The sequence below is a fragment of the Momordica charantia genome (genome assembly GCF_013281855.1).
Source record: "Momordica charantia cultivar OHB3-1 chromosome 10 unlocalized genomic scaffold, Mcharantia_2.0 BLBB01000010.1, whole genome shotgun sequence".
In the NCBI taxonomy this organism is placed as follows: Eukaryota; Viridiplantae; Streptophyta; class Magnoliopsida; order Cucurbitales; family Cucurbitaceae; genus Momordica; species Momordica charantia.
This window is the reverse complement of record NW_028275158.1, coordinates 11,122,630-11,135,337: the sequence shown is the minus strand read 5'-3', so window position 1 is coordinate 11,135,337 and position 12,708 is coordinate 11,122,630. Positions and strand designations below refer to the sequence as shown.

Here is a 12,708-nt window from a genome sequence, read left to right as displayed (position 1 = left end):
TGTTTATTCTCGCTAATTTTTTTCAAGTTTTTGTAATATCACTCTCAATTTTTAGTTTCTATATATTTCCTGTGTGTATTTTTCTATAAAAAAATTTCTCTCACACTCTAAAATTTGTCTCTCTACGATTTTGGTTCCTCTCTCTAGAAATTTGATCAAACTCTCTCTTCAACCTTATAATATTAATCATTTAAAATCAAATTTAATGATATATAAATCACTAAAAAACTGGTGTAATCAAACGTTTTAAAATTACTATATAAAAACCATTTTCACAAAATCAATTATTATTAAGGGCTTGCTTAGGAATGATTTTAGAATGAGTGATTAGTAAAAGAGATTCAATGACAATTGATTTTGTGAAATTGATTTTTATATAATTATTTTAACGTTTGATTGCACATTTTTTCAATAATTTTTAACACACAATCAATTTTTATATAATTATTTTAATGTTTGATTACACATTTTTAAGTGATTTTTATATAATTTCAAATGATGTAAAGGGAGAATTTAATAAAATTTGGGAAGGGAAACAAAAATAGAAATTTTTGGGAGTGTGACAATTTATACACAGAAATAAACTAGAAAAAGATAAGAAATAAAATTTCATAGAGGTTACAAAAATTTTAGAGAAAATAATTAGAGACAATAAATAAAATTAAAGATAAACCACGTTAGGGAATAATAAAAAATTTAGAAAAGAGAAAAAAAAATCTCAAAATTTAAGGTGAAAATAATGTGAATCGAAAGACAATTTTCTAATTAAAACCATGAACATTAAAAAAAAACAATTTATATTAATTTTTTTTGATAAAAAATCACTTGGAGAATCACCCTTGAAGTGATTGACTGAGAACCACTTAAAGTGATTTTGGATTTCTAGAATCACTTCCAAATATTTGCCTAACATTCTAATTTTAAAATGTGGGTGCAACATTCTAATTTTAAAATGTGGGTGATTTTGGTATAAGTAAAACTGATTCTAGACATGTCAAAATAACTCTTAAACATGCCCTAAATATATTTTTGTTAAAATCACACTGGCCTTAAGACTACTATCTAACATCTTACAAATATGAGAGTTGTTGATATATGTCGATTAGAATATAGATCAATAGATAAAGACACTTGTTAGAGGTGATTTCTCACTGACCATAATGATAAGTCACAATATCAATATCATTTGTGCAAGAACTATTGCCTCGGACTTCATTAACGAGGCCGAGCCGACCTATCTAATAGCTCGATCGCCTGAAATGTAAGTTGAGCCGAACTAACATTCTTCTCATCAACCACCTAAGTTGCTAGCCGCGCCGAATAAAGGACATTCCACGGCAACACGCCGTGATTTCTATAATGCCAAATAGCTGTTGGAAGCTTGTCAGACACCTTGTCGGAAGGTCCGCCTGTAAATAGAGGTCTCTCGCCTCATTTTCAAGTACGTGAAATTATATTCTCATTCGAGTCAAGATCAGCTAGTTACTGACTTGAGTGTCACTCTATTTTGCAAGTCTCCTAATTGTCGTACATCAGCTCGTCTGTCACTTATTATTTTTTTATTTTATATTTTTTAATAATGCATAGAACGAAACAAAACTAAGAAAAATCAGAGTCTACAAGACTCAATAACCAACGTGGAAGGTCTGAAGACCACTCCATCTCTGCCCCCTCTTCCATCAAAAATCGAGCAATCTCATGAGTTACCGAATTTGAGGTCCTCTTAACATGTTGGATTGATCCAATTCTTCTTCCTCCTTCATAATTTCTGATATCCTCCAGAAGCCAAGAAATTTCTGTGAAGACATCCATTTTGCCCTGAAGAAATTGAACATCCTTCATGGAATCCGTCTCTAGATGAATCGGTTCAGTGCCTTTGTTCACCAATGCGTCTAGCCCATCACAGATTGCCATTAGCTCCAAGTAAGTAACTCCATAGTCTCTGAAAATTGGTGTGCACCCAGCCCTAATCACTTTCCCTCTTTCATCTCGATAGACCCACCCGAGCCCTTCTGTTCCATTTTCTGCATGCCGTGCCGCATCAGTATTAAGCCTCCAATGGTTACTTGAGGGAGGTCTCCATCTACCATCTGATGTATCCTCATTACGTCTACCGAGGTAAGCTTCATTCCCCTGCCGAGCCATGTGTGTAGTTGTACGCATTAGTGTATTACTCGTTTGAACTTGCATTTCTTGAGATGTTGTCGAAATTTTGCATGAAGTTGAACCTTGGTCTCTGGTAGATTCAATTTTGTATATTACATCAGCAATGTCTAGCTTTTCTCCACGAAAAATTGCTCTATTTCGTGCTTCCCAAATTTTTCATGTAACTGTCATTATTTGAGTTGTCTCCTCTTCACTTATTTCCTGAAATGCCCAGGTCCAAGTCTTTGCTGGTCCATCTTTCTCTGTCCATAGAAACAAAGTTAACATTAGGCATCGAAAGAAATTGCCAAAGTTGTCGAACTCCCTTAGCCATTTGATCCCCATCAAAGTCTGCATTGAATCCTTACAAACTAATGGATGTAAAAAAATAGCACGTCCTTCCACTAAAATAGGTTGGAAGGCTTGGATGCCTAATCTACGCAGAGTAGGCGCTCTATTTAGCAATACGGGATGCCCCTACATAACTTCCTGAAGTATTTCCCATACAATGGGTTATTTTTCACGGAATTTACTCTTAGCAACTCGTATGTTCGAAGCAAAATGTTGTTGAATTAGACTACGAAGTAGAAATTTCTTTGAAAAGCTCTATTGCAATTTCATGAGGCAATCCTCCCAAATTACATGTTGAATGGACTTCTCCCTTCTTTTGCAGAAAAATACAAGGTAGATTTGAGATTACACCCTTTTTAAAAAGATTATTTATGGTAGGCAAAATGTCATGAAAGTTCTTCCACCAATGAATTTTGACTTTGGGCATCAGTGGTGTTCTTCAGAATCTCTTCCACCACTGTCTTTGTGGTACAATTGAAGAAGTTGAGCAATCCTTAGCATCTTCCAACATAAGACCTAATCGATAGGCACTTTTAACTGTAAAAACCCCTCGTTTATCCACGTGCCGCATAACTGCATCTTCACGGCTAGATCTCGACATTGGGATGTTCAATATCAACTCAGCTTCTTCCTGACAAAAAGTCTCTCGAATCAACCCTTCTTGTTGCACGAGCCAAGCCACAAAATTGTCTATGGTTCCTGCATTAACATGAACAGAAAAAGCAATATCCTTCTCTTGGATCCAAAGATCATGGCCAATGGAAACCGCAGCCCCATTTCCAATTCTCCATCTGCAACCCCTATTGAAAAGCTTCTTTCCCCACATCAAACTTCTCCAAACGTATGATGGTGTTTTCCCCAATTCTGCTCTCATATAGTTCACATGTTGGTAGTATTTTCCCTTCAAGATCCTCGTAAGAATGCTATCTGGCATCGTCAAAAGCCGACAGATCTGCTTAGCTAACATTGCTTGGTTGAACAAACTAAGTTCTTTGAAGCCCATACCTTCCTGTTCTTTACTCCCACACAATGTTCACCATCTTTTCTAGTGAATTTTCTTGCTCGACTCTGAGGGTTTTGACCAAAAGTTTGCACATAGAGCATTAATCTCTTTACACAATTTCAACGGAAGCTTGAAACAACTCATCGTATAATTTGGGATAGCTTGCGCAAATGCCTTTATCAATACCTCTTTACCTCCCACTGAAAACTAAAGCTTTTCCTTCCAACCTTGAAGCACCCTCCATATCCTTTCCTTTTTAGAATTAAAGGATTGACATTTATTTCTCAAAATTTGGGAAGGCAACCCTAAGTATTGGCCCAATAAGTTTGTATGTGATATGGATAATTCCTTTTTAATGTGATCAATCATATCTTCGCTAGTGTTCTTACTGACCATGAAATGGGACTTCTCATAATTGATAAGTTGGCCTGAAGCTTTCTCGTAAGGGGATAGAATACCCTTAATAGTCTCGCAGTCACTGGGAGTGGCTTTGAAGAAAAGCAAGCTGTCATCTGCAGAAAATAAATGTGTTATGGAAGGACAGTGTTTGTTAATACGCAAACCTGAAAAATGTCGTAAATACTCCCCTCTATTTAGAAGACTTGAGAATCCCTCAACGCACAGGAGAAACAAATATGGAGAACGTGGGTCCCCTTATTGATGCCTCTGGCCAGGGTGAAACTCCTCTCTAGGACAACCATTTAAAAGAACTGATAATCTGATAGTTTCAACACATCACATTATTAATTGTATCCAGGGGCGAGCAACACCTATTTTTTCCCTAACCCTCTTTAAAAAGTGTCATTCCACCCTATCATAAGTCTTGCTCATGTCCAACTTCATAGCCACTATTCCATCTTTGCCCGTTTGCTTGTTGTTCAATGAATGTAAACATTCAAAACGAATCACTGCATTGTCAGTGATAGATCAACCAGGAATAAAAGCATATTGCGTTGGGCAAATTACTTTGTCAAGGACTTTCTTTAGTCTATTTGCAAGAACCTTTGCAATGACTTTGTAGACCACATTACAAAGGCTAATAGGCCTGAAATCGTGCATTCTGGAAGGATTTTTTTCTTAGGTATTATGGCAATAAAAGTGTTATTCAGTGATCCCAACTCAATCTTCCCATTTAAAAATTTCAAGCATACTTGAATTGTATCCGCACCCACTAAGTCCCAATACTTTTGGTAAAATAACGCATGAAATCCATCAGGACCTGGAGCTTTCATTGGAGGTATACTTTTAAGGGCCACTTCAATCTCCTCCTTGGAAAAAGACTGAAGCACTTAGCATTATCTTGTTCCGTTATATTTGTTGGAATTGAGTCCAAAATCCTAGCTGAATCATTATTTGGTGATTTCATTTGTTTGAACAGCTCAACAAAATAAAATGTAGAAATTGTGCTCATTTCAAAATCATCATCCGTCCACCTTTCAGTAGCACTTTCCAACCCTTTTACTCTGTTCGTTTTCCTCCTTTGGCTAGCTTTGAGACGAAACCACTTTGTATTGCGATATCCCCATTAAATCCAGTCGTCCCTAGCCTGTTGTTTCCAATATATTTCTTCCTCTTCGAGCAGCCGTTTAGGGTCTTTTGTTGCCTCCAAAGTAGTTAGCCGCCAATTTGAACCTCCACCAACCCTGGCCATCTTTATTTCCTCCTATTTTAACGCAATGGCACCCTTAAGCGACCCCCGCAGTCTTTCTTTATTCCATCTATAAAATTCCTTCATGCAGTAGTTCAGATTCTTTGACAAAACCTCCGCATTCAGATTCATTAAGGTAGACCAACTTTTAGCAAGCAGCTCTCTACATTCTACAATTCTAGCCCAACCTTACTCAAATTTCATTGTCCCTCCTCTCATGCTCCTTTTCAGAGGTTGATAACTCTCCTAAAGAGAGCTATTTGTGTCTAAAATTCGCATAAAATAGCTAAAGATAGTCTCATCTAGTCCTCATATTCACTGAGTTGTGCCTTATTAGCGAAGAAATCAAGATTCTCCTGTATAATGCTACCATTTATCTAAATCATCTAATTTTAAAAATTTTATTGCAGCTTTGATAATGCTACAGCATCGGGTCCAAAAAGAGAAAAAAGCAGTAAGCTGGCAGTGAAAAGCTTCTCAACGAAATTTACCATAGTAACTGAAGGTTTCACGTGGGAGTGAGAGATGGGTCCCACAGGGCTTGTTTTGTTGCCCTAAAATCGGAGGGCAGTATAAAGGCCACAAGAAAGATAAGCCTCCATACAACACACAAGACTGTTCCATCTCATTCTTGCAATCACTAACACTTACTTCAAGAAAACCTCTCTAGACGGTCGAGGAAATCAAGAGGAGAAGAAGACCAGACAACTGTAGTTGAAAAAGAAGCCGATAACTTTTGTTGGGAGCTGATCTTCAGCTCCCTCTCTTCATCTTTAAGCCCTTTGTATTGTTTTTATTCCTATATTTTTTTATTCCCCTAATGGCATTGTCTAGATAAACACCTTGTGTAAGGGGGAGATGTTGTGAACTCATTTGAAGGGTTGTAACTTTGTTGTTCTGCATGAATGATAATGTGTTGTGAGTTCAAGTTATTTTATCATTCTATTTTCAATGTGCTGGATCACCATGTTGGAATATCTCCTTATTAGCTTTTCGTAAAATGTATAAGGAAGCGAAAAACTTCATCTCGAGCTAGACTCTACTTGAGTTAGAGCGTTGTAACTTAGGGATATGCACCAGCTAGCTTGGTTATAAACTGTTCATATATGTTGTTATTGTTTGTATAAGAACCTTAACGGCAGAAAATCTGGGGTGTTTGAAAAAGCATCTTGTTTGTTTGACCACTGCTTCCCTTCATTAATGTTGCAGCATCGTAAAGAGTCACGATTCTCGCCCCCTTTGATCCTTATTTTTCATTAGAAGTTACTCGTTGGTTGTTATTACTTGCTGCAACGATTGTGTATACTTGCACATATATAAATTGGTAACATAATCCATAGACAACAAGTTTTTGGCTCTGTTGTTGAGGACTAAATTGCTTAACACTCCGTATTTTGCTTTAAGAAATTTGTCCTAGATCTTTGACTACTGTGTTGATGAACTTTGAAGGTGAATGCCCGATTTCAAGGGTTAGATTATCTGCTTGACAACGAAATTGAGCGCACATTTCATCAGAGAAGGAGAGAACAGCACAGACAGCGAGTGGAAATTAACCCAATGGATCACCCACCGAGGCTCCCTAACCCACCAGTTGAGGAACACAACAGAGGAGAGATGGCTGAACCAGCAGCTGTGTCTCTTCTTAAGGCCATTCTGTTTGTAGACGATGGAGATAGAGTTATCAGGGCTTATGTTGCACCTGTACTCCACGGTTTTCATCCAGTTATAGTAGGGCCAGAGGTAGAAGCTGAATGATTTGAGCTAAAACCTGTTATGTTCCAAATGCTTCAAACAGTGGGCCAGTTTTATGGCAACCCATTTGAAGACCCACATCTTCATTTAAGATACTTCTTGGAAGTGAGTGATCCTTTTGAAATGCAAGGAGTATCAAAAGAAGCATTGTGTTTAAAATTGTTCCCTTACTCATTGAGGGACAAAGCAAGAGACTGGTTGAACTCTATGCCAGCAGAATCCATTACCTCTTGGAATGACCTCGCCGAGAAATTTTTGATAAAATACTTTCCCCCAAGCAAGAACGCGAAATTTAAGGGGACATCAACAACTTCCAACAAATAGGAGGAGAATTCGTGAGTGAGTCATGGGAAAGGTTTAAGGAGCTGCTAAGAAGATGTCCGCACCATGGCTTGCCAAAGTGTATCCAAATAGAAACATTTTACAATGGACTGAACGAAGCAACCATAATGGTTGTTGATGCATCTGCTAATGGAGTCCTGTTGTCTAAATCTTACAAAGAAGTAATGGACATATTGGAAAGAATTTCGTCCAACAACTACCATTGGTCAGATTCCAAAGCTATAAATGATAGAGGAAACTATGGGACCACGAGCACTAATGAGATGGCCTCCCTAAAAGATCAAATTGCAAACTTAACCAACATGGTGAAGAACATGAGTGATGCTACAACATCATTTACTACCCCTAGATCAAGCAATGTAGTGGTAATCTCTTGTTCTTACTGTGAAGGTGATCATTCGTACGACTCTTGCCCAGGAAACCCAGCATCAGTGCATTATTTGGGCAATCCTAGTAGAAAGAACTCATACTCAAATACTTATAACCCAGGGTGGAGGCAATATCCAAATTTTAGCTGGGGAGGAAATCAGGGTGGTCATGGAAAGCAACCAGGATTACTGATGCCTGATCAACAGCAATGAGCAAGGCCAGTAGCTAGCCCCTTGATAACTCTCTAAAAGAGAGTTATTCTGGTGAAAATGTTAATTAAAATGTCAAAGTGTGTCGGATTTAGGTCATAATTAGCATGAATAGTGTTCAAATGCAAATTTTTAGCTAAATATCCTTAGTCTTGAGAACTTTGACCGAAAACAGCATAAACTCTCGTATTTGTGGTTCTTTTGCATATGTTTTTAAAAAAGAGTTAAGAAGAGAAGGAAGTGCTAAACCAGAGAAGAAAAATCAAAGCATTTTCAAGTCAGAGCATATAAGAGCTGGAGTATAGTGATGCCAGAGCATGAGTGTCCGTACAGTTAATTAAAAAACACGGGATTCACTTATGTCCGTACAATCTCCAGCTGGGTGCCCTAAAAATGGGACCCGATATTTAAAAGGAATGTTGCCCTAGCCGACAAACACACAAAGCCCAAGGGAGACAAAGTTTGAGAGCTGAAAAGACAAGAGTAGGAGATATACCCATTTTCGGGAGGAGAGCTGACGCTAGAAAGGGGAAGCTCGCCTGCAGGAACGAGCTGTCTACTTCTTCTTCTCTGTCATTTAGTTATTTTTTTTGCTATGGTTTGTATTTCTTCTTCTTCCATTTTGTTTTCTTTACCCATTATGAGCTAAACCCCATTTTGGGGAGATTTACATGCTGTAACTGACTTTAGACCGAACCTCTAGTTGCTACATTTCTTTTTAAGCAAATCTGATTTTATTTCTTAATCTTCGCGTTACTGTTGGCCGCTGTTTCGTGTATGCTACCTTCTGTATTGACCTGGAAGGGCTTATGGGTGCTGATTTGTTTTGCTTGTGATTAGTGCTTTTTTATAGCTATAGGGATACTCAGGAATGGGGTCCCCTAATCATGCCTATAGCTTGGGTTTATTGCTTGGGTATTTAGCAACGGATGTTGTACTTTCTCATATTTGGGGTGTCTCGGAAGGGAACCGAGTCGAGCTGGGCACTAATAAATGTTAGCTACGCTAAAGGGTAGGTTGATAACTTGTGACAGTATGCTGAATCTCCCCCGCCTTTTCCATATCTGTTATTCCCCTGTTCTCGCTTTCTGTGCTACTGCTTTCTTGTGTTGACAGCTTTGAAACTATTGTCTCTTGCAAGTTTCTGTCGTTTTATTATTACTTTGTTTTATTTTCTCCTAGATAATATACACACTCAACTTTGTATATTTTTATTTGTTGGTATCTGCTTTTATCGTTAAAATACAACAAAAAATCCTTGTGGATACGACCTCGTTCCGTACTACAACTGACGAATCGTGTATACTTGCACGTATTGTCAACACAGTTGTGTGGACGCAACACCCCTCAAATTCTATGGAAGCTCTGATGAGAGATTATATGACCAAGAATGATGCTTTGATTCAAAGCCAAGCTGCTACTTTAAGAAATATGGAAGTTCAACTGGGACAGATGGCTATTGAATTGAAAAACAGGCCACAACGCTTACCATGTGATATTGAGAATCCTAAGAAGGAAGGGAATGAGCAATGTCAAGCATTGACTCTTCACAGTGGAAAGGCATTACCACACCCATACCCGTCTCTGATGCAAGAGGATAATGTAATTCAGTAAGAGGAACCACAGACAGAAAAGATAATTGAAAGTGTAGTAGAGAATATGACCATTGAAGAGAACATAGTGAACAATGCTGGAGCATCAGCTGAGCAAACGAGACAACAAAGGAAATAGGGTAGCAGGAAAGAAGGCAGCAGAAACAAGACCAGTTGAAAAAGTCTCAATGGAAACTCCAATGCAAAAGAAAGTAAAAATTCCAGTGGAGCACAAAGCACCTCCTCTTTACCCTCAGAGATTGCAAAAGAAAAGCCCAGACTTACATTTTACTGTTTTTTAGAGATGCTGAAGCAGCCCCATATTAACATACCCTTGGTGGAAGCACTGGAGCAAATGCCAAACTACGTTAAATTTCCCAATGACATATTGACAAAGAAAAGAAGACTATGAGAATTTGAAATAGTGGCTTTGAAAAAGGAATGTAGTGCAATCCTCATAGGAAAGTTTCCTCAGAAAATGGGTGACCAAGGGAATTTCACCATTCCTGTGTCTATAGGAGGAAAGAATGTAGGGCATGCTCTGTGTGACTTGGGAGCTAGCATCAACCTTATGCCCCTATCGGTGTATCAAAAGATAGAGAATTGTGAAGTAAGACCCATGACCGTTACCTTGCAGTTGGCAGATAGGTCCATTACACACCCTGGAGGTAAGATTGAGTTCGTTTTGGTGTAGGTGGAAAAATTTATCTTTCCAGTAGACTTCATCATACTGGACTATGAAGCTGACAAGGAAATCCCAATTATTTTAGGAAGACCGTTCTTATCCACGGGTAGAGCCTTAACAGATGTACATAATGGAGAGCTGACCGTGAGAGTTAATGACCAGCAGGTGACATTTTCTGTTTTTAATAACATTAAATTTCCTACTGATGTAGAAAAATGTTATTTGTTAAGGCTTCTAGATGATTTACTGAGTGAAGAAATGTAAACGGCAGAGCTGCTAGACCAGCTGGAGGAGGAGGTAACCAAAATTTTCGAAGAAAAGGAAAAAGAAGCCAATTTGATCCAAGGCAAACCAAATGAAGCCCCATCCAATAGAGTCTACAAGAAAACATTTGAATCGCTAGAATTGAAGGACAGAGCGCGCCATTACAGCCATCTGTGGAGAAAGCCCCCAAGTTGGAGCTGAAGGTTTTGCCAACACATCTTAAATACACTTATCTTGGAGAAGCTGAGACATTGCCAATAATAATTGCAGCTGACTTGGCTGAAGAGAAAGAGTTTCAGCTGATAGAAATGCTGAAGAATCACAAAAGGGCCGTTGGTTGGACTATAGCAGACATAAAGGGGATCAGTCCAAGCTATTGCATGCATAAAATCAATCTGGAATAGGACTGCAAGAACTCAATTAAGCACTAGAGAAGGCTGAACCCTACTATGAAGAAAGTAGTCAAGAAAGAAATCTTCAAGTGGCTTGATACTGGGTTAATTTACCCAATAGCAAACAGTGATTGGGTCAGCCCAGTCCAATGTGTATCCAAGAAATGAAGGATTACAGTGGTGCCAAATGACAACAACGAGCTGATTCCCACAAAGGACCACAACATGTTGGCACATTTGTATGGATTATAGAAATATGAACAAGGCAACCAAGAAGGACCACTTCTCACTACCATTCATTGATTAGATGTTAGATCGTTTGGCTGGACAAGAATAATATTGTTTCTTGGACGGATACAGTGGTTACAACCAAATTACCATAGCCACTCAAGACCAGCAAAAGACTACATTCACTTACCCATATGGTACGTTTGCATTTAGGAGGATGCCCTTTGGATTGTGCAATGCTCCAGCAACATTCCAGAGATGTATGATGACAATCTTCTCGGACTTAATAGAAAGTGTGGTTGAGGTCTTCATGGACGATTTCTCAGTCTTTGGAAGAGACTTTAGCGAATGTTTGAGCAATTTGGAGCAAGTGTTGAAGAGGTGCGAGGATACCAATTTGGTGCTCAACTGGAAAAAATGCCGCTTTATGGTGAAGTAAGTAATAGTGTTGGGCCACAAAATATCCAAGAAGGGAATAGAAGTGGACAGAGCCAAGATTAAAATAATAGAGAAGCTGCCATCGCCCACCTTAGTCAGAGGAGTTAGAAGTTTCCTTGGGCATGCTGGGTTTTACAGGAGATTCATCAAGGACTTCTCAAAATTTTCTAAACCTGTATGCTCTCTATTAGAAAATGAACGAATTTTGACTTTTCTTCTAATTATTTGCAGGCTTTCACTACTTTAAAAGCAGCTCCTATCTAGACTCCCATCATGACAGCCCCAAATTGGAATGAACCTTTCAAGGTCATGTGTGATGCTAGTGATTATCCGGTAGGATCTGTAGTAGGACAAAGGAAAGAGAAGCTGATTCACCCAATTTATTATGCCAGCAGAACATTGGTGGAAGATCAACTCAATTACACTACCATTGAGAAAAAGCTGCTAGCAGTGGTCTTTGCGTTTGAAAAATTCAGAGCTTACCTTATTAGAATGAAGGTAGTTGTATACACATACCACGTAGCATCAAGTATTTGTTAGCCAAGATGCCAAGCCAAGGCTAATTAGATGGGTGTTGCTTCTGTAGGAATTCAAATTGGAGATCAGAGATAAGAAAGGTTTGGAGAACCAAGTTGCAGACCATTTATCAAGGGTAGAGCTTGAGGGAACAGTGGAAGGGCAGACTGCTATACGAGATGCATTCCCTGATGAACAGCTGTTAGTGGTGATAGAAAATAAGAAAGACTTGGAACCATGGTTTGCTAACATGGCCAACTATGTGGCTAGTGGAATTTTAACACTAGACATGAGGAAGCAACAACTAAAACAGTTCATTCATGACAGTAAGTTTTACTACTGAAATGACCCTTATCTGTACAAGCTATACAAAGACCAAATTATGCGGAGATGTGTTGATAGTGCTGAAGCATCAATAGTGCTGAAGCATCGATAGTGCTGGAGCATTGTCACTCTGCTCCTTATGGTAGACATTTTGGAGGACAGTGAACTGCAGCCAAAATTTTTCAAAGTGGCTATTATTGGCGAATGGTCTTCCAAGATTCACACTCATATGTGAAGAACTGTGACAAATGCCAAAGGGTAGGAAACATCTCAAATAAGTCAGAAATGCCTCTAAATTTTATCCTTGAAGTAGAGCTCTTTAATGTCTGGGGAATAGACTTTATGGGACCTTTCCCCGTATCAAATGGTAACCTCTACATCCTTCTGGTTGTAGACTATGTCTCTAAATGGGTGGAAGTCATTGCTTGGGTGACATGTGATGCAAAGTCT

General features: G+C 38.6%; 1 protein-coding gene and 1 pseudogene across 1 annotated transcript; one reads left to right on the top strand and one right to left on the bottom strand.

The window, feature by feature from the left end:
* Positions 1 to 1,599: 1,599 nt before the first annotated feature.
* On the bottom strand, positions 1,600 to 2,145 carry LOC148208534 (uncharacterized). Its single transcript, XM_088119099.1, has one exon. It carries the CDS (start codon positions 2,143 to 2,145, stop codon positions 1,600 to 1,602), a length of 546 nt encoding a protein of 181 aa, XP_087975225.1.
* A 3,420-nt stretch (positions 2,146 to 5,565) lies between these two features.
* On the top strand, positions 5,566 to 7,822 carry LOC148208533 (uncharacterized; annotated as a pseudogene).
* The last annotated feature ends 4,886 nt before the right edge of the window (positions 7,823 to 12,708 follow it).

Excerpts from the sequence above, each read along its gene's own strand:
- LOC148208534 (XM_088119099.1), bottom strand. The coding sequence starts at position 2,145 with ATGGCTCGGCAGGGGAATGAAGCTTACCTCGGTAGACGTAATGAGGAT.